The 21,560-nt window shown below is 35.3% G+C and overlaps 2 protein-coding genes across 5 annotated transcripts in view; both read right to left on the reverse strand.

Annotated features, from left to right (window-relative positions):
- The window catches only part of LOC147073198 (RUN and FYVE domain-containing protein 2-like), a 32,139-nt gene extending 25,835 nt beyond the window's left edge, over window positions 1-6,304 (reverse strand). For 2 of the 4 annotated variants that reach the window (XM_085945064.1, XM_085945066.1), the window contains exons 1-4: window positions 6,097-6,304; window positions 3,539-3,717; window positions 2,231-2,340; window positions 1,126-1,333 (exon numbers count right to left, since the gene is read on the reverse strand). In XM_085945064.1, coding sequence (XP_085801190.1) covers window positions 1,126-1,333; window positions 2,231-2,340; window positions 3,539-3,717; window positions 6,097-6,295 — 696 coding nt within the window. In that variant the 5' untranslated portion in view covers window positions 6,296-6,304. Of the gene's footprint in view, window positions 1-1,125; window positions 1,334-2,230; window positions 2,341-3,538; window positions 3,718-4,635; window positions 5,547-6,096 lie in introns of those variants that run through there. The other 2 variants (XM_085945063.1, XM_085945065.1) reach the window with 1 other exon arrangement.
- A 9,994-nt stretch (window positions 6,305-16,298) lies between these two features.
- wapl (cohesin release factor wings apart-like) overlaps window positions 16,299-21,560 on the reverse strand; it is a 33,126-nt gene continuing 27,864 nt past the window's right edge. The window contains exon 14 of the mRNA XM_085945162.1: window positions 16,299-21,431. Within this exon, the coding sequence (XP_085801288.1) occupies window positions 21,120-21,431 (312 nt within the window). The 3' untranslated portion in view covers window positions 16,299-21,119. The remainder of the gene's footprint in view (window positions 21,432-21,560) is intronic.

The raw sequence follows: 21,560 nt of genomic DNA on the forward strand, positions 1-21,560 counted from the left end.
TTCGAGCATATTATGTCAAGATGTTCTTTCACCTTCTCAAGAATGTTCCTTTGCTTATGAACTAACAGTGCTTTTCTTTACTGAGACATTATTTGAACGAGTGTAAGCAAATAGACAACACAAAACAAATTTAAACAATCGCGTTGTGAATCCGTGGTTCCCAGCACTGCAGTCATGATATCTATAAATAGAACATACACATGTGATGAATTCATTTCAAGAGTCATGCATTGAATCGAATGTGTTGGATTTTTAATTTTAGTGTGTAATTTTAATTGAACTTTGAATATTTAAATTGGGAGTTGAATGTACTGAAATATTCTTAAATGAAACAGGACTGCAGAAACTACACGTAAATAGCGGGAAAATGTGATTTCCAGGCACGTAAAATTGTGGTTTCACTGTATGTTCTTTATAAGTAAAATATTAAAAATCTGGCAACACACACAGTTGAAAAACACCAACATAAATACGACAGAACAGATAATAAATAGAATACGCTATATACCAATACAGTAAATTTTAATGTGTGTGTCCTACAAAAATGAACCACACATAATAGACATGCAATAGTGTGTGTAATACACCAATATTATATGAGCGTCAATGCATAAACTGAGAGCAGTTGTCAGTACTCGACGTATGACGTATTCTTGACACGTGTTTAAATTTATCCCATATTCTTCCCTACTCGAGATCGGTTGCCTGCATTTCCTTCCCCATTAGGTATTTCAGTTACCATTATTTCTGAGTTCCCTGATAAACACTAATAAAATACAATAATCTGTGTTCAAAAAGGAATCCATTAAATTTACCTAGCTTCAAAGTAACCAACCCTTAATAAAAAACAGATACCTATGTAGATAGTTTAGGGTATATAAGATAAGATTTATTTTTTACAAAACCTGAATCAAACCCCAGAACCGGAGCTCCAATTGATGTAACCGAACCCTTATTTGAATTTTATCACTGGAACAGAACCGAGAATTTAGAAAATTAGTAGGTCTGTTATAACTAGGCTTCTTAATTGCTAACTCGGTGAAAGGTTGGTGATGGGAGGTTCGGGGAAAAGTAAAGGAAAAGACAAGCAAATGATTTATCTGTGAAGAAATCAACATCCAATACCTTAACACACAAGTTGCAGTCAATGACATTGAGTCCTAGCAATAATCCCATGATAACGACAGCCTCGTCACTCAAGACGAGAGCATGTGGCTCGAAATACTCGTCCAAAGCCTGCTCTCGGTGCTCCAGCAGTACACGCAGATAATCCGCTAACTTCTTCTGCATGAGGGCCAGTCGGAGCCAGGCGCGGGCTCTGCCCATTGCAGTCCTGCATTCACAGATATAGTTACTTGATTAGCCATGATTGACACTATTAACAACGAGACAATTCGATATTTGGAAAAATAACATCTCAAATGAAATGCACCAATAAAGCGATTGATTAGAAAATTATGATAATATGAATTGTACTTAATAATAAAACGTAAAGAAAGATTCATGTTGGACATAACACAAAAAGACAACAAAACAAAGAGTAGCATAGAACAGATTTATAATAAATTCGAAAGCCAGCCGCCATAGAAAAAGACTTTGACGGCAGTTGTAGTATATAACTTAATGAGGGGCAAGCCATTAAATGTAAGAAATACAGACCCCCTGAATGTCGTCAAATATTATCAGTATTAAATGTGCGTTGCGTTTACGTGACAAACATTAATGCATATCATGTGTTATCCCATATTTATTTACACTAAAGAATCATACCTTCTTACAACCAGACCCAGAATGTAATGCACTTCCCATTATTTTTGTATTCATTGCGAGCTACCTGCAACAATTCTCAGGTAACAGCAAATGACAGTGTGACCTTCTCGGAAATGGCTCACTGTCTCAACATTTAGGTCATGGACCCCATGGATCCCTCCACACCAACCCGCCCCGCACCACACTCGGTCTTAATCGAGCATATCACGAGGACCTACGTTTGGTGTGAAACATCAGCAGTTGTTTACACCTGGGAATGTTTCAGGATCAGATACCCAAGACTGAGATCGCCACATTCTCAAGTGAGCTTTGACTGAGTTTACTGAAAGACATAATTTAATAAAAAGTGCCACGGAAGAGAAAGGTACGGAGACTTAATAGAAATACACATTTAGGTACAAGGTTAGTTGCCGTGGAATAATGGAGAATTCAAATATTATGTTTAGTAAAATTACATTACCTGACAGTCGGTAAGTCCCGAACACTGGCGGTGATGTCTTGGGCTTCGGGGGCAAACTTTTCAACCATCTGTAAGATGTCCCAGAGCTCCTTCTTGGGCCCAAGTAATCCCTAGTATAACAATGAGAAATTAACATTAATATACGGTAGACTATTAAGGCCTAGGTAGAGTACTCGTAGAGGACCCGTCTTTGAAGCCGTGGGTGCTGAATTCGAATCCCACATCTGGCAAAAATGACATATTGTTTTTTCAAAGTGTGTTTAAGGTGACGCATCAGTGAAACGCCAAATAATTTTCAACTGTACGCGCGACGAAATTTTGTACTCGCTTCCCATTCATTGAGAGAACGTTGAGTCAGACACACGTCACTTTGCTGCGTGATGGCGACGGGCCAATTAATTCTAAAATCGTGTAAAGATGACTAAAAACGTTACCCATTTACTTTAAAAAGAAAACATGTCAATGAATATATTATTATTGTTACTAATAGAATAATAAACAGAACATAAAATGGACGTATGTTGGATTTATATGAGAAATAATATTTCGTTTTGACAGGCGTCATCTGCACCCGCGACCCGCAATCCGCACATCGCCTAGCAACGATCTTTTTAGACCGTGCCTCAACTAATGCATGGCCTTAATCTAGGGCGGGAACAGAATAAGTGATGTGAATCCCTAATTGCAACCAACACTCAATGTTAAATCCAATCCAAAAATGTTAGCATAATGTCCACTCTTTAGAAGTTAATATCGACTGCTTAATCTACAAACCAGCTAACTCCATTTGGGCAAATTGTTCAGGAAGGAGAAAAAACGTAATAATTTAACCATCGAGCGGAATTTAACAATTCCAAAAACATTTTTTCCATTCAGAAATTTTTTTTTTTACAAATAAGCTGCACTATGAATTAATTCACTATTTTAGCTTCCCTTTTATATATAAAGAAAATTTATATCAAGAGCGGAGTTGTTCCATTTACGATTTGGAATTTGGCACCTGCAGTTGGCTGTTTTGTGTGAAGAACGATAACGTATTTATTTTTAGGTTTAGGAGTTTGCAATTTTGTATGAGCATAGAAAACATGCTTTATAACAAAATGCCATCAAAATCTCATTTTTGGTCAAAAGTGCAGTCGACATGCTCTGCTTAAAACCAAAATGATAATTTACTTTGACTTATGATTACAAAATTCTTTCATTCTTTTTTATTTATAATCAATACATATAATGCTGACAATACTAAAAATAGTAATTTTACTTTTGTTACCAATTCGACAATAGTAAAAAAAACTCTTTGGTTATTACCTTCTTAGGTTTGAGGCCATGTCGGAGAACATGCTCGAGCACGATGAAGAAATGTCGCAGGGGAAGGTGATCGGTGTCGAGCATGCGGCCATAGCGCAGCGATTGCTCAATCAACTCCTTCACCACCAGTTTTGAGATATTCACCAAGTTGCTCCGCTCGATGACAACTGGATCACGATCTATGATAGAAGACAAAATTATGTAATTTATGATCAGCCATTGTACATACCAAGCAATGTCCAACCAGAGTTCCGCGAAACCCTGGGGTTTCGTGAGAATTCGCATTATGTTTTTAGTAATAATATAGTGAAAAGTTCCATGTCCGATTTTGAAACAATGAATTATCTATTTTGAAAATTTAACTTGATTAGAGATCAACGGGACTAACGGGAATTACCCTTAGCAAAGGAGATTTTGTAGCAACAGTGAATGAAGGAATAACAACTGTAAATTGAGAAGTCAATAATGAGTGTGGATACTTACTATAGATACACTGTTTGTTTTGTTTCTGGAAATCATTTAAAATATGTACGTACGCTAACTGTAGAGTTACAGTAAAGAATTGATATCCCAAACCTTAAGTTGACTTAGGTAGGTATCTGAAGTGTAGAAAATAAATATTTTTTTTTGCAATTGCAGTTATTATTTTACTGACTACCACCAGCAGTGGCAAAGGGTGGAGGTAAGCTTTTAAGATCTGCCATAAATAGTGCACACTAAACTTTGTCAGTCAAACGTATTGAAATAAGACTACAATGTTTGTTAGTTTTTATAATTCAATTAAACCCTGCCTAATCCAAGCCATAGTAGATAATAGTAGAGTATAGGCAGGGCTTCATGAATTTAAAAAAAATAACTAACACTATCTGTAATATGTATTCTTAATTCAAAGAAAACAAACCAATATGACTAAAAAAGTGTGCAGTATTTTTGTCGGATCGCCCATAGCATACCTAAACTACTATGGTTCGATTTAGGCACGGTTAAATTGAATTTTAGAACTAACAAGCACCATCTGCAAATTGTATTCTTAGTTCAATGAAAACAAATAACTATGACTGGCAGTTTAGTGTAGACTATTTATAATAATTATGTACCGATGATAGGCACGTGATCGACGGGATCGGAGACTTCTGCCTGCGAGTAGGACTCCTGCATGTCCATGTCCTGGAGTTCCTTGAGGCAGAGCCACTCGCCGTCGACCGACACCCTGAAATTGCACAAGTAGATGGTGTCCTGCGCGCCCGCCATGTCGGGGTCTGCGGCGGCTCCTTGGGGCGCTGTTACGCCTCCTTGGGCGGTTGTGTGCGTCAATGAACGCATTGAAACCGACTACGAATAACAGCAAATAAATAATTCAAGCAAACAACAATGGCTGGATTAAGGCCTATTGTTGTATTTTTTTGCTCGCTGTGTCAATAAAAAAGGAATTTTTTGTTACTTTCACCGTCTTCTATATCACCAATATTACATCGTGGTGAGTCATCTTCTTAAATTGTAATAAGATTTATCTTTCAATCTAATTTAGTTTTATACTCTGCCTCTGAGTTATATTGTTAAGCATACGAATTTTAATAAATATTATTTACTATTACATACTCAAAGTGATTATTTATTATTCACCGACACATCGCAGGAGGCAACATTACAAAAAGCAATTTAAGAGAAAGTATGTTTTATTTTTTACATAACACACAATAAATATGCTTTAGGAATAGTTATTCACGGTCCCACCACAATAAAACACATATTTATTTAGTTTTCCTTAGCCAATTTCAAATTGTTTCTTTTCAATCCGACATATTGTAAGGTCTATTTTTACTTAAATTTATGTTGATTGCAATACAAACTATGTAACACCTCTGCAAAGCTATTTGTTTTGCCAATATGTTATAGATGTAGTATTCACTGTGTATTTGCAGAAAATTTGTCCAAATATGACATTGAAAGGGGAAATAAAAACTACCCTTCAAAACGTCTTATATTGTTATTGATTTCAGGTATGTATGCATTGTAGAGGGTTGAAGGCAACAGATCAATACTTTTTAGAGCACTGCCATCTGTGTGTAATTTTCGTAAGTTTCACGAAGAAAAGTGTACTATTTTTAAAATGTAAACAAAAGAAGGCAAATATTTAAAAAAACAAAAGAAATCGACATTTTTAAATTTCAAAACTTCTCTTGAATAACAATTTTATAGGGTTACCCTATTGCTATATTTTCATAAATAAAAAATAATCATAACAGACAACTCATTAAAGAAGTTCTACAAAATGACGACAAAATTAAAAACATCGTCAAATTATAAGGTCAGCGTATATTGATGACAAATAATAACACTATTTAATAAACAATAAGCCAACTTCCGTAAGATAATGACACCTACTGATAACTTGTATTATCAGCTACCTAATTAAATAAACCGTTATTTGGCCATAAAATAACATCGAAACATAAAAATATTATTTAATTTAATATTTAGAATCTATGAAGAGTCTGGTTGACTTCCGGACCCGATGATTCATGTATTAAGATACGTAAAACAATAGAAAAACTTACTTAATTTAATGCTTTCTAATTTTGTTCCGGGCCGTGAAACTAAAAGTTCTGGCCAAGTGTCGAGTTGATTCGTGGATGATAACGAGTCGTGCCTGGAATTGGTAACATTTTCGGGCCGTGTCAACGATGTGTTTGATGAATAATGGCTTTTATTGTTATCAATTGGCGAGGATGGACTCTCTCTGCTAGCAGATGCCATGTTATCTACGAACTAGTCATCTGTCAGTTTGACAGTTGCGCCAACGTATAGTTAATTCAAGAATATTATGTATACGGTTTTATATGGGATACGTGATCAACATTTTAAAAATATTAGATCTAATCATTATAATATACGCAATACTAATTATTAACGCTAAGAAAATATTATGTCCTGCATTATTTGAGTCAACAAATTATTTCATATATTGCTGCAACATCAACAACTAGTTGAAGCAACAATGCAATAAGTCAAAAATTCTAGTTTCGAGCTAATTGAACTTTAATGTTTGTCATACAAATCATATCGTTAAATATATATTAATTTTGTTTTTGATGTGATTTCTAGTAGAATAATATGATAATGGTAAGATCTTTTTGTCTAACATTATTAAGAGTGGGTTATTTCAGTAATCCCACTGTTGCTATGAAGTTACTGGATATTTTTTAATAAATGCAACAATGGTGTACCTACCTATTACATTTTTTTTAAATCTCAGTGATTCATTATGTAGGCATGGCTTTCAGTAATCGATTGGCGTATTTATCTCAAAATCGACTTTTTCACTTTATCTCACTGTTACTTTTGAGAAATTGATGTTAGCCACTTGTTCAACCTACTAGATAGTAGGTCCATACTCTGACTCCGAACACAAATTGAAAAACAATATATTTTTGCCAGACCAATGATTCAAACCTGGGAACCACGACATTATAGGCCCACTCTTAAGCAACTCGGCCATTGTGGGCGTTAAAAGGTTCAGATATTCAGGTAGCGATATAATTATTATAGGTTTGTAAGATTTATAATTATTACTAATGTCAAGTTTTCCTTAATGTTAGAAAGTTTTGTTTCGACATCTTGTTTTGCCCGTCGATCTGAAAGGAGCTTGTCTTCGTCCTCTCCGATTCAATCTGACTCAATATCATGAGTTTTTCTAGGTTGATGTCTTCCTTGTGGACTATAATGATCAAAAATTAAGTCTGGCGAAGGCAAATCGAGGAGTCTTTCAGGAATTCTGATTATTGAGTCATTGGTAAGTACATTTGATCATTCGTGAGACTCAGCATCACAGTTCGAAAGCGTCTAGCCTTTGCCTTACCTCCCGTTTTGCAGAGACATTTCGTGGGGTTGCTGCCAAAACGTCGCTATAGATTGGTTTGTCGAATATCCATTTTTGTCGAAATCGACCTTTTAATGCAGAATGATTTTTTGTATCTAAATGGACCAGAACCATCCTTTTCTTTAAATTGCTTTGTAATGAAAACAGCATTCATATGCTGTAAAAACAACAATTTAAATACTTCCATGTATTTAAATATAGGATAATAACATTTGTTTTTCGTCTCCTGAACATTTGACATTAAATTTGGTCTATTCAACAAACCAATCCTACAGCAACGAAAAGTTGCATATGTATTACACAAATTGGGAAAACTTCCTTACTACACACATTTTAGTTGTTTTATAATATTTTTGGCCTTCCAAATTGGTTTAAATTTTGACATCACGTCGCTATAGGATTTTGATACACCCCTGTTACAGGCGGGCTTCTCCCGGTGTAAAATAATCATTTAGTAGCTCAAGTCGAAACGTAACCCTGACCTCTAGAAACGGCTTCATAAAACATCTAATCTGATTCCTTGCTCAACCACGTAAGTATTTTTTTTAATTTAAAAAGTATAAATGATGATGGATGAAAGCGATAATTTTAAGACTAAATATAAGTATTTAAATATAATAAATTTTGCCGCGCTTGTCGGCAACGTCCAAATTTCGACGCGCCTGCGCCAGGGTCAGGCTCGTGATTCGCCGAATCAAAGATCACGCGATAAAATTTGGCCAATCACGAGAGTCCTTTTTGCTGGAATGGCGTGGGTACGCGAAGTTTGAAAAAGAAAAAAGTAATTAGTAAGCGTCCCCTTTCCGATAGGATAGGACCTGCGAAACTTATTGTTAAAACAAAATATGTAAACGTTTAAAGAAAATGTAAAATATAAGAAGACCACGTTACGAGCACGAAAGACCGTGTTTTATTTATACTCCAACCGTTTGAATTTCTCTTTTTTGTGAATCCGGGGTTCGATGGACACCTGAGCTAGCCGCTGGAACCCCGGGGATCTCAATGGCGCCTTGGCAACGTGAAGCTCGAAGAATCGCATGGATTCTTCCGAACCCGCGAAATAAAATTTACGCCCGCGAACGCTAAATAAAAGTTTATGATCCAGGAGCCGGAACAACCAAGAAATGGTTAACTAAAAAGTGGACTCCGATGTGACCCTTATCGAAGAAGAAGTGCTGTCTCCAACATCAAACCGGGAGAGCCCTCTGGTGTTCGAAGACAGTCCACATACGGCGCTGACCGCGCCTAGCGTCGTGCTGGAGACCGTAGCACCAGCGCGTCTCCAGTACGACGAATGGCTGCACAAATCCCACCTATGGAGACCATGACATATCATCGACGGTATCCAGCGAGGAGGGCTCGTAGAGGCCACGGCCCACTCGCGACGAAAAACGGCGAGCAAAATGCCGATGTTCCTAGGGTATCACTAACATGTTGTGTACCCTATTCGACCACGGGATATTCGGTGAGGAGAGAAAAAGGAAACGGGAGGCCAGGGAGCCTCAAAAGAGGGCTGAGAAGGCGCGCAAGCTGAGAGGAATCAAAGAAGCTGTGCGGGCGCAGGCTCGACCACGAGGAGATGAAGCAGGACCAGTCGCCAACCCTCGAGTCAAGGGTGAACGCCGAGTTCCTGTTGGAAGTGAAATGTGTAGATTATGCGAATAAAACATCCGGAAATTCTTCTAATTACGGATATAAAGTTAATTAAGGACCAACTTTCTGAGCCTTGTAATCTTAAGTTCATTAGTACGAAAAATGTACATTCTAGTTTTAAAAATAACACTTCGCAAAGTGACGCCAATTCTTTCCGTTCAAATAAAGTAAATATGAATGAATTCGAAAACATTAACATTGAAAATCGCAAACAATTTTATAAACGGGAAAGAAAGGATATTCTACAGTAGAGCGAAACCTGTTTCAAAGTTACGCCGTGTTAATAATTTGAATCCAAAGAGAAACGAAGAAAACAGTATACGACCGTCACTATTATTTCTTTACAAATTACCAATCGTAAATTTAAAACAGCGAAAACGGAACGGGAATAATAAGGCGTCACTCGACGAAGTGTTAGTTGTTATGTTAAATTTTAATAATAAGTTAAAATTAGGTATAAGAGGATGAAAGTAGAGATTGTATGCTTGTGATAAAAAAAAAATGAGTCAATAAGCCGTAAATTTCTCAACGGGGTTTCAATAATGAAAAAAAAAATAATAATAATAAAACGTGAGAGGCACCGCAAATCGGCGCGGCGCGCCTTTGGAATAGGATATCGGGCGCGAAAAACATAAAAAACCGTCTGGACTAGAAACTTTCAGACGCGCGGCAGAAAATCGAGTCGCATACGCGCGTAAAACGAAATAACAAATTTTTTAAAATAAAACGGGTTTTGCTAGTAAATAAATATAATGAGAGGGTGGAATATTTCAATTTTTAATATCAATGTGATTTATACAGTCAATACAATGTTGCAAAATAATTATGGGTATTAGGGTAAAATATTAAATGTGATAGTACCATAAGTACAATGGAAAGATTTTATATAAAATTAGTAGCTATTTAATGTATGGGGTAGGAGTAATTAATAAAGTAAATTCGAATAAATTTAAAGTACTGGAAGTCTAATGAACGAATAAATTACTAAAGAAAGAAAAAGAATAAATACAGATGAAGACAATTTGGAAGCACAAAGGGAGCCACCTCTCGAAGTAAGCGCATCCAAAGGCAGCGTAGCCGAAAATTCATGATACCAAAGCTTGATGGAGTGGAGAGTGCGCATTCTCCTTTCTCGCGCAGGTTCATGGAGAGACTAGGGACGTGACGCCTGAAAGATATCGTGAAACAACAAGAGGTACTTCCGAAGTGTAACCATCTAAAAAAAAAAAAAAAGGAAAGGGAAAAGGATACTTATTGTGAAAATCCATCCTAGTACCTGTGGGAAAGCCGTGCCGCCGTCAACGAGCCTGGCCGTTGTACCGCTATACGATGCCTTGCCCGCAGTAATAGGAACAGATGGAGACACAGTACCTGTCCATCTAAGAGGTGATACTCCAGAGACCAGCAGATCAGTGGAAAACTTTCCACAGGAAGATATCCGCTGCTCGGAACGAGCCTGGCTCAATAGTAACGCCACTACCACGCCCTGGTTGCAAAGGCAGACGACGCCAAACGAGGTACGCTCCTATTGCACCAGAAGAAGAAAAACGTAACACGAAATAATAATTCCGAACGAGGGTAAAATGTAGCCTCTCGGAATACAAAAAAACTGGACAGCCCAAGAGTCAAAGACTGCAGCTCCACGACCCCTTCGCTGACTAGTATAAAAGAACGAGAAGAATAACAAAACATTACGAAAACAAAATAAACGCACGACATTACAGGAGAAAAATAAAATAATAATAAATTATGACAAATGATAATAAGAAAGGAAAATAAATCAAACTCTGACTTATTCAGGAGCATTGCTTTGAGCAGGAAAATAGTAATTAAAATAAATATAGAAACAATACGTAAAGTTAGTTGTTTTTTTTTTTTTTGTTAGAATAGTTAGATTGTAGTTGAATTTTTTTATATAAACTGTTATCATGCCATGTATTTAACGGATGAACAAGGAATTGGATGGGTGGCCGATGAGATCAGGGCGTACCTTTCGACTTTAATCCAGATGGGGCGAATGATACACCCCTGTTACAGGCGGGCTTCTCCCGGTGTAAAATAATCATTTAGTAGCTCAAGTCGAAACGTAACCCTGACTTCTAGAAACGGCTTCATAAAACATCTAATCTGATTCCTTGCTCAACCACGTAAGTATTTTTTTTAATTTAAAAAGTATAAATGATGATGGATGAAAGCGATAATTTTAAGACTAAATATAAGTATTTAAATATAATAAATTTTGCCGCGCTTGTCGGCAACGTCCAAATTTCGACGCGCCTGCGCCAGGGTCAGGCTCGTGATTCGCCGAATCAAAGATCACGCGATAAAATTTGGCCAATCACGAGAGTCCTTTTTGCTGGAATGGCGTGGGTACGCGAAGTTTGAAAAAGAAAAAAGTAATTAGTAAGCGTCCCCTTTCCGATAGGATAGGACCTGCGAAACTTATTGTTAAAACAAAATATGTAAACGTTTAAAGAAAATGTAAAATATAAGAAGACCACGTTACGAGCACGAAAGACCGTGTTTTATTTATACTCCAACCGTTTGAATTTCTTTTTTTTTGTGAATCCGGGGTTCGATGGACACCTGAGCTAGCCGCTGGAACCCCGGGGATCTCAATTTGTTTCCCGAATATCCATTTTTGTCGAAATCGACATTTTAATACAGTTCAATTTCTTTTATCGAACTCTACCGAAATCATTTATAAAAACAATATATTTTTATCTAGGAACAGAGATATTTTTTTGAAAAACCCGAATACGCCATGTTAAGTTACAATTACTCCGTGTTGTTCTCCCGAATGTCCAACTATTCGTACCTGAATATCCAAGTTAATTTCGGTCGAAATAAATCTCTGGCTCAGTTTTTATTTCCCGAATATGACTTTTAGCCAATCAAACCGCGCTGACGCCGTGCATCTCGCTCCCACATTCACGCTGTCCAGCTCTAAAACAATCACGCCCACTTTCATATTTTTCGGCCGTCCGGAATGTTTTTTCAAATTTCGTCTTATTGATATTGTTTTTAAAGTTACTATTGTTTTAATAGTGAATTCATCAAATTTGAAGAGATCATTTATAGCTGATACATCACCAGTTCGCCCTGAACTTATAGTAAAGTTTTGGAAGTGAGTATTTTAACCTAAATAACTGCATTTTGTTTTGATAAATGACACAAAATCCCAACGGTTATATGAATTCTACAGTGTGACCCGGCAACTACTATGACGTAAAAAATAATTATTATTTCAAATTATTATTAATTAAACATTGTTTGTCTTTATTTTACTTTTAATCTAGGTATTTCTATGAAAATAAAGGCGATGCTATTATTTATTTTTGAATGCGCTGATAGTTAATTTAATTTAATATGTATGTTAGTAACTATTTATTTGGTAAATATTATATACTTAGGATATTGGTACCTACCTAATATTAGCAGCCAATGGTAATTAATTTATAGATGCTAATATTTTGTATTGTCATTCCAATAGTAAATATATAATATTTATTTGGTGGTTTGTAATAAGTTTAATTGTTAATTATAGAAATATATAGATATAATAATATACATAGTTTTTTTTTTTTTTTTTGGAAAAAGTATTAATATAAAATTGTTAGCAAGTACGAGTAAGTACCATCATAAAATATTGGAGAAATCCGTGACGTCGGTTAGTAATTGAAGTAGTAGATTCCTACTTTTATTTAATAAACCAAAACCGATCGCCGATAGTCGCTTGATTTTGAAGAATACTGATGAGCAGGTATTAAAAGGCCAATAGTTAAAGTTTGTCGTCATAAGTATGTCACCTCGTAGCACAGTGGATAATTTGTGGACTGGGTCGTAAACCCAGGAGATGCAGGGACGATTCCTGCCGGGTGTCTTACTTTTTTCAAAAAGATTTTTTCTATTGGTTATAATATATTTTCTCAGAAGTGATTTTAAAAATTATGTATGTTCAATAATTAGAATGGTACATTCTTAAATCTTGTGAATTATTCGTTGAATAAAAAAAAAAGATTATTAAAAACTATTTTATTAATTATTACGAAAAAAACCGAAAAAAGCGAATGCCGCATGTTATTATTACCTACGAACTTGGGTTATTACGATCATTAGGTATTTAAATAGTAAAAGTAATCATTAACAATTATCGTGTAAATAAATATAACATTTGAGGTGCGTACTTTTTGACCACTCAGTAATCCGTGGGCCGTGCAGCAATACGCTACGGTCTTAAGTCCCGAACGTCCTTGTTTTGTCCCGAATATCCATTATTCTGAGAGAGCGCTAAAAATTTCCCGAATATCCACAACGAGTACTTGTAAATAAAACGCATTTTCTGTGCATTTACTGATTTATACCAGTATATTATTCTTGGAATCTATTCTTAGATAATGTTGCAATCATACAGTGTAGAAAAAATGATTGATACATCTACTGATATTTCATAATACGACAATGAAATTTGTTTTTCGTCTCCTGAAAAATTGACATTTGGTCTATTCGGGAAACAAATCCTATAGCGACGATCAGTCTCATACCCACCTTAATAATCTGTACCTCAGAGGCAGACAGATGCAAATCCAAATACCCAATTGTTCAGGAGAGCCAAAAAACAATTTTTATTTTAAACGAATACTCATAACTTCTAAGGAAATATGCATAGAATGATCATTATTTTTTTATTCTAATTCAATTAAAGTACTTCTGGAATATGTAAGAAAGGAATAAATATAATACAATTTTATATCTAAAAAAAATAAAATAAAAAACGTAGTGTGGATTTGCATCCTTCTGCCTCTAAGGATATTTTGTTAATGTGGATTTGTATCTTATTTACCTAGCCAAAACAAAACAATTTAAAAAATAATAATAAAAAAATTTATAGGTATAAATATAACAAAGCAAAACACATTTTTTTTAAAAATTTTATTATGTATTCATCATCATCACCAGCCTGAATCTATTCACTGCTGGATGAAGGCCTCGCTAATCTCCAAGTTGATTCCACTTCTCTCGTCCCTGTGTGTTGCGTTGCCAAGTTTTTCCGCAGAACTTTATCATTTCATCGATCCAGCGGCCTCTAGATCTACCTTGCGGATGTTTTGTACCTCTTGGATACCATTGGATGAATAAATTTGTCCAACGATTGTTCTTTCTTCGACCTATGTGTCCAGCCCATTTCCATTTGAGGTTTTTAGCAAACTCTATCACATCATTAATACTTGTCTGTTCCCTTATCCACTCATTCTTCTTTTTGTCCGTTTGCGTTATGCCCAGCATGCACCTTTCCATTCCACGTTGTGCTACTCTAAGTTTCTGGATCTCTCTTTTACTCAGGGTCCATGTTTCACACGCATGTGATTACGGGAAGTACACACTGGTTGAACACTTTGCACTTTAGGCACAGTGGGAGGTCATTTTTGAAGAAATTATTCAGGCGGCCAAAAGCACTCCAGCCTAGCTTTACTCTGCAAACAATTTCATCAAATATACATCCATCTATAGACACTTGTTGTGCCAGATAGATGTAGTTTTTTACCTGTTCGAGCTGAATGCCATTGATGAGGATCTTTTTTGGCCCGCAAAGCAGTTGAACATGACTTTTGTCTTTGACACATTTATTTTCAAGCCTACTTTGTTGCTTACTCCAGCGAGTTCCTGCATTCTGCTTTGGAGGTCTTCTGAGTCTTGCAAACTACTATTTATTGTCATCGGGAAAGCGTAGATGACTCACGTATTCTCCATTTATGGGGGCCCGCATCATTCTAGTCAAGTTCTCTAAATAAGTCTTCAAGTGTAGCTGTAAATAGTTTAGGTGAGATTGTATCACCTTGTCGGACTCCTTTGCTGATAGGAAATGGTGGCGATAGTTTATGGAGATGTTGTTGCGCTACTGTAGATATTATTGAAAATATTTATATAGCGCCCGGGGATTCCTTGATTTCTGAGTGCATCGAGTATTGAAAATTTCTTTATGGAATCGAACCCTTTCTCATAGTCTATAAGACCCATGGATAGCGGCAGCTTGTATTCCTGTTACCGCTCTGATGACTTGGATATGGTCCATAGTGCTGTATCTTCCTCTAAAGCTCGTTCTACTGGCTGGTTCTCGTCTAGTACATATTGCAGACGGTTTGAGAGAATTTTATCTTAGTGGATTTGCATCCTTCTGCCTCTAAGGTAGGTATGGCACTTGCATCTTTATTCTATGCATATCTTGGACTAGGACTTCCATCTCTCTGCCTCTAATAAATAAAGCCTTTAGCATGACGATTCTTAAAAAAAATTATTTTCCCCAAAAATGGAGTTGCATCCGTCTGCCTCTGAGGTACAGATATTATTATGTCATCATTATTGAAAACATGCGTAGGCATTGATTTACTATAATATAGAATAGGCATTTACCAAAATTCGCATATTACTATGTTTGACTCGTAAATAATTTCTTACAGTTCGTAAGGTAACCACTGATTAGTACGGAGCGGTTTTCAGCCAATACTATTACATATTATCAATATGATGTATGTGAGCTCAAACTGAATGTGGAATGTATGATTTTTGTTTGCAAGGGTATTTCCATGAATGCATTGAAAAAATTCAAACCTCATTATATTTATATTATATTACGATATGTATTATTAAACTATAATTTTTGTTGGAGATTTGAATATTTTAAAAGTAATTATTTTATCTCCCTTTCTGTATCTCTAAAATGTGCATATCGATGGCTCAGTTCCATAGTACAAGTAAAAAATTTCAAGTTTTTAGTTATGTTAGCCATTATATTCGTATTATCGCTCCTCTTCAGTTCCACAAAATTACTTTTGTTCTCGTAGGGCCGATATGTTTTGTCACTTTTCTACAAGTCAGTATAGGTGAGTCAAAACTTTGATCAGCCATTACTCAAACCTACTAATTCCTAGTAGCAGCACTATGGAACTGAGCCATCAATATGTTTTTTTGTATCCATTGTTTGTTGTGTCAAGGATATTTTATTTAAAGAGTTGTTACTTTTATATGGGGGTTGTTGCCCTAGAAGGGGGTAGGTATGGGGTATACAAGGGTGAATTGGATTGTGTTCAGTAAAACCATAAAGTAATATTTAAATTATCTTATTTATCATATATATTTGTCATTTAATTACATTTAATACTTTCAATCAAGTTTGAATAACATTAATTATATTAAAAAGATTATCTTATCAACTAAAAGGGGCAAAAATGTGAACGAAAAAATTCTATAAACACTACATGAATAAATCGAAAGTCTAAATTCTACAATAAATACATTTAAACCTAAAAACCACTATCAGAAGTTATGAGGGAAAATTCATAATGCACTGTACACATATGACAATAGTGGAGCAACAGTCATTAATATTATAAATACAATAAAAACCATTTTCATAAATTTAACAAGTGTAACTGAAAAATTATCATCGTTAATTTGTAAACTCAGTAATTCACTTTTCTCCCTTACAATAAATACAAAATTTACAATTTAAATATTGCTCAGTCACTAAAAAACTGTGAATGCTGGTCAACTTAAATAATATACTTTACATTTTTTTCAAATAGAATTTTCCACCTCACACTGTAACAATGTAGTCATTTGTAAAAAGGACGTAATGTAAAGGGTTAATATTATTACCGGTAATGCGGCGCTTACGTGTGACACTTCTGTCCGGACACTTATACCGAAACGGTAATAAGTTACACAGATTGTTCCAATTGCCAGATCCATTAATCAAAACATGTGAAACATTGATTGCAAGAAACATTTACAATCAACTGTATCATTGCAAACAATATGGGAATAGTTAACTATTCTATAAATTACCCATGTGAAATGAGTCATTTAAATCTAAACTGAAGACGCTGGGTCAATTACATTTCATGATTCATTATAACTGACCTCTTCTCACTTCTGTTGTCAGTTCATTCATGGCGTCGTGCATAATGCTGACTGGAATGCGTCACCGCTATAATCTTTTAACAGTTAACAAACACAGTAACATGAATAATACGTATTGATTGTATGCAGTAAGTATGAGAGGAGTGAAAAGAGCTAGGGGACACCTTCATCCAACAGTGGATCGTGAAAGCATCTTAATAATACAGTAAAACCCCATAAAAATTGCTGTAAAATGAAAAATTTACGAAGATTCATAAAATCTACATATATTTCGAGCAATTTTACAAAATTGGAACAAACATGTTTTACTGCTTTTTTTGCGATACATAATTTTTTGTCCCGTCGGGTTTGAATTAACAGGGTTTTACTGTATTAATGTTAAGTACCAGTACCCAATGATCCGACAGTTGGCATGGTAAACGTACAGACACAAGCGTCAGACATAAATTCACCTTAATAACTGTTCTTACATAAATATAACATATCCTCTGAAAACATGATGTCCAACTACATTCAAAATCCTTAATATTCACATAGAGTTGTTAAAACGTCACATACATTTTATCAAAGACTAAACCTGAGACAATTACCTTTCATCACAATTAGCAGCAACACATAAAATGCATTTATATTGAATATGTACATCTACCGGTGAATAATAATAAGAATTAAGATAGACATTGCCTGAATAACTATCATGGTTGAATATGGTACAATCAAATTCAAAGTGGCACCTGAGAATTTTTATTTGATACCAATTTTAAATTACGCCCAGTGATATCAATCCATCTCATCTGAAGTTATAAATACATAAAATCCAGCGGTGATGTCATAATGGTAATAAAGAATTATGCATTAAACTTAATGGTATAATAGAAATATACCGATGTCGATTTTAGATTTCTGCTAGTTTGGTCAATCTTAGACTTAAGAGGTAGCGATCGAGAATTCCCGAGAGATTATAGAAATTATGAAGAATATTTTAAGCACATTTCTGCATTTTCTAGATTAGATCTTAAGCCATTGTGACAGCCCGCGCCAATTTGACGCTATTTATTTTATATTTTTAAATATTTCTTCAATACAATTTACCCACATATTAAACATTTCAATAATTACACGATTTTAAAAGAAATTAATCATACGTTTATAATAAAAAAACTTTGTACCAGTTTTAGTGGTCTACCTTTTTTCCATTTAAATTTGTCTCCAATGTGTTAAAAAAAACTTTTCTTGAGAATTCACAACCTCTAGTTTGTCTTCTGTAGTATCGGTAACTAGTTTAGTTTGTGTATCTCTGTAGACCGTACATATAAATCCGTGAGTCGCTGGATCAATCCACGGCTAGGCAAATAAAAGTGGATATTTCCTTTTTGTATGTTTATCAGTAAAATACAGAAGTTCCGTAAGTATGACTCGTATGTATCGATAAATTCATTGCAACAAGAGTGCAAAGTATAATATTCATTCACCCATAAAATTTTCTCCCAATGCATCCCTGTCCTTAGGTATATGAAAATCATACCAATACAGTTACAAAAGGGACAAGCTGCACGATTTCAAATCTACCTGACAGCATTATTCAGGCATTATCCGTCAGATACCATACACTCAATAATTTGTACATGTACGCATTGCAATTAATTCTAAATTAAGCTACTTAACCTTTGGTTTTAATAATAAGTCTCTAAAATTAGCAAAAAAGTACTCATTCATAGGTTCTTATAAAAATTAGCCAAAGATTATGAGTCTTCTATAACTTGGTAGACGTATAGGGTCATAGGAATGCTTCGGTAAACGGAAAGCTATCAGAATATAATAATTAAACTGGTGAAACATTTATAGATAAAAAAGACACGTGGATCATTTTGCCCTCCTATTTAATAATTTAATGAACTGTAAGAAGCTGTCGTAATATTGCAATAAAATGAATAAATTAAAAAATAAATACATATAGAGTTGTCATTATATCATGGCTGCTGACATCTAAATGATGAATTACAAATACCCTCGTTCTTTCGTGTACATATCTACGACCTCGACCCCTGCTTCAATTCATTACACCAGTGCTTCTCGACCTTTTTTGCAGTACAGCATACTGAAGAATACATATTTAGCATTCCTAAGAAAAAAAAGCAAGTCGAGAGCTCTTCTTCATAAAAACTATTTTACCATCCAAACAGCTTTCTAACCAAAAGAAAACATCCGTCCAGAATCTGAGTCCTAGTTTGCGGCACACGGTTGGAAATATCTGCTTTATAACGCCTGTACACGTGCATGGATTTACTTGCACCAATAGTGTGTATTTTAAACCATCGCGATAACTGTTTACACGTAAAAGTGCTGACTGTCTCGCCAATCTCATTCTTCAAGAGTAAGCGAGACGCGATATTATTTTATGGTGCTAATTGAGTCGTAAAAATCGGTTAACCTCAAAATGAGTCTCTGCCCGGTGTAGTTCTGGCAGGTTCGCTACTATCGTTCTACTGCGCAGGCATCGAACAAATCCCAACTGTTATGTGAAAATTCAGAAGCTTCCGAACTTTTTTGATTTGTGCATGCAATCTTGCAACTTGCAGGATAATACATGTTTACACGTGCATTTTCTTGTTATGGCCACGATACTATGTACTGTCAGCAGTAAATCCATGAGCGTGTAAACGGGGTATTACATTACATACAGGGCTATGAAATCGCAGCCACGATATTATGATGTTCGTTGATTTTAGAATGATCATGAAATTACCACTACACAGTTAAGCTGAAGTATTGAAATAGTATCAATGTCGCCGGCGTTATCCTGTTGACCCCGATTCGTCTAGCATGTAGGTGTACATCTAGTGGTGAAATTATGAAGTATAAACTATGTTTAGCATCCGTAACAAGTCACTATTATAAAGTCATATCAATAATACACTGATTAAGGTAATTGTCACAACATTACCCACTATGACACTATCAAAAACACAAATTCATTTGTTACACGACTTAGCCGATTACATAATTTAGTCAAGACCAATTTAATAAATAAATATATATATGCAAATATATGACAATATTAACCAGATCGCACCGCAAATGTGAAATAATAAGAGCTATCCAATATAAAACAATTTGTTCACATAAAATCAATTTGATCTCACACAAAACGAACATATACAGGAATTTAATATAAGTCGATAGGTACGGTAAAAGTAAATCCAAACGTCAGTTTAAAGCAAAGGTAACCGATCTCAGCTGTGATGTATATTAATTTATAACTTCTCTTTGAAACATTTTACTCTTTGGTTATTATGGATTAGACATTTAAAAGTTTTTTTCCACCGTTTTAAAGGTTGGTTTCGACAAAGAACACTCAACCTTCCGTCAACTCTCGGTATGCTTATTAATACAAATGAAAACAGCTATTTATTGTATATACAGGATTTCGCCGATTTTAAAAAATTCACACTTGGACATTCTTAACTATTCTAAAGTGTACCCCAAGCACAGAAATATCATGTTTGTATAATGGAACAATTTGACCTTGAACATGTGCATGAGTTTTCTTCCAGTTCGACATTATCATCGACTGCACTTACATCAACAATATTAATATTGTAATGCTTTCTCTCGCTCAGCGCCCGCGCCCCAAAACTATCGAACTTCACGCTAATGGGGTATGTTCTGTATATTCAGCAGAGATTTCAATCATTTCCAGAAAGAAACACATACAAAACTTATTGCAGAGACTCTTTCAATGGTACCATTAATATAGCAACGAAACGTATCATATTATTTTTTTATTTAATTCAATGTGCCAATTAAGACAGTTATGTCTGAAACCAAATAATGCATTTCCTTTACATTTACTTTTTGGTTTCAATAACAGTAATGGATTGATTTAAACCGACAGTTAAACTTGATTACAAAATAATATTATATTTACCTCTATATTGATAATAATATTATATATTTAATTTAGAACAGGGGGTGGATTTTTAAATTTCCAGTACAGCAGTAGTACCCGTATATAATCTCAGCTGAGAAAACAGTAATAAATACATAGCCTAGTTCCTTTGCTAAAACGTGACTCATTAAATAAATCAATAACAGACTCAAATAAAACATTTCTTTACAAAGTTTGTTTCAATTAAAGCTTGCGTCCATGTCAGCGGAGCCGGACATCCTGTCGGACTCGGATGTGAATTCATTGGCGGACACGTTGGAATTGTTAGTGGAGATGTTGGAAGTGTTGGCGATGTCGATGTTGCTGGAATAGTTGACGTACGCCGGTGAGGACGAGTCCTTATCGGCCTGCGAGCTAGTCGGGCTATTGCCGTTGGAGTATTCCGAAGCACCAGGTTGGACAGCCTTGGTGAGGTGCTGCTTGTCGCAGTTGTCGAGGTAGTTGATGATCTTCTCTGTAGCCTTTATGTGAGCAACACTCGCTGCTTCAGCCTGTAAATTGAGGTCAACTTAGACGAGATAGACTAGCGATTGTGTTAATCAAATAATTTTTGCTGTTCTACCTGTAAATGTACGTAAATTTCGCAGTAAATGATAAAGAATTCTTGAGAAATATTAAGA

This window comes from Rhyacophila brunnea, unplaced genomic scaffold (assembly GCF_057557595.1).
Source record: "Rhyacophila brunnea isolate RB1 unplaced genomic scaffold, BYU_Rbru_1.0 scaffold_18, whole genome shotgun sequence".
NCBI classification, from domain to species: Eukaryota; Metazoa; Arthropoda; class Insecta; order Trichoptera; family Rhyacophilidae; genus Rhyacophila; species Rhyacophila brunnea.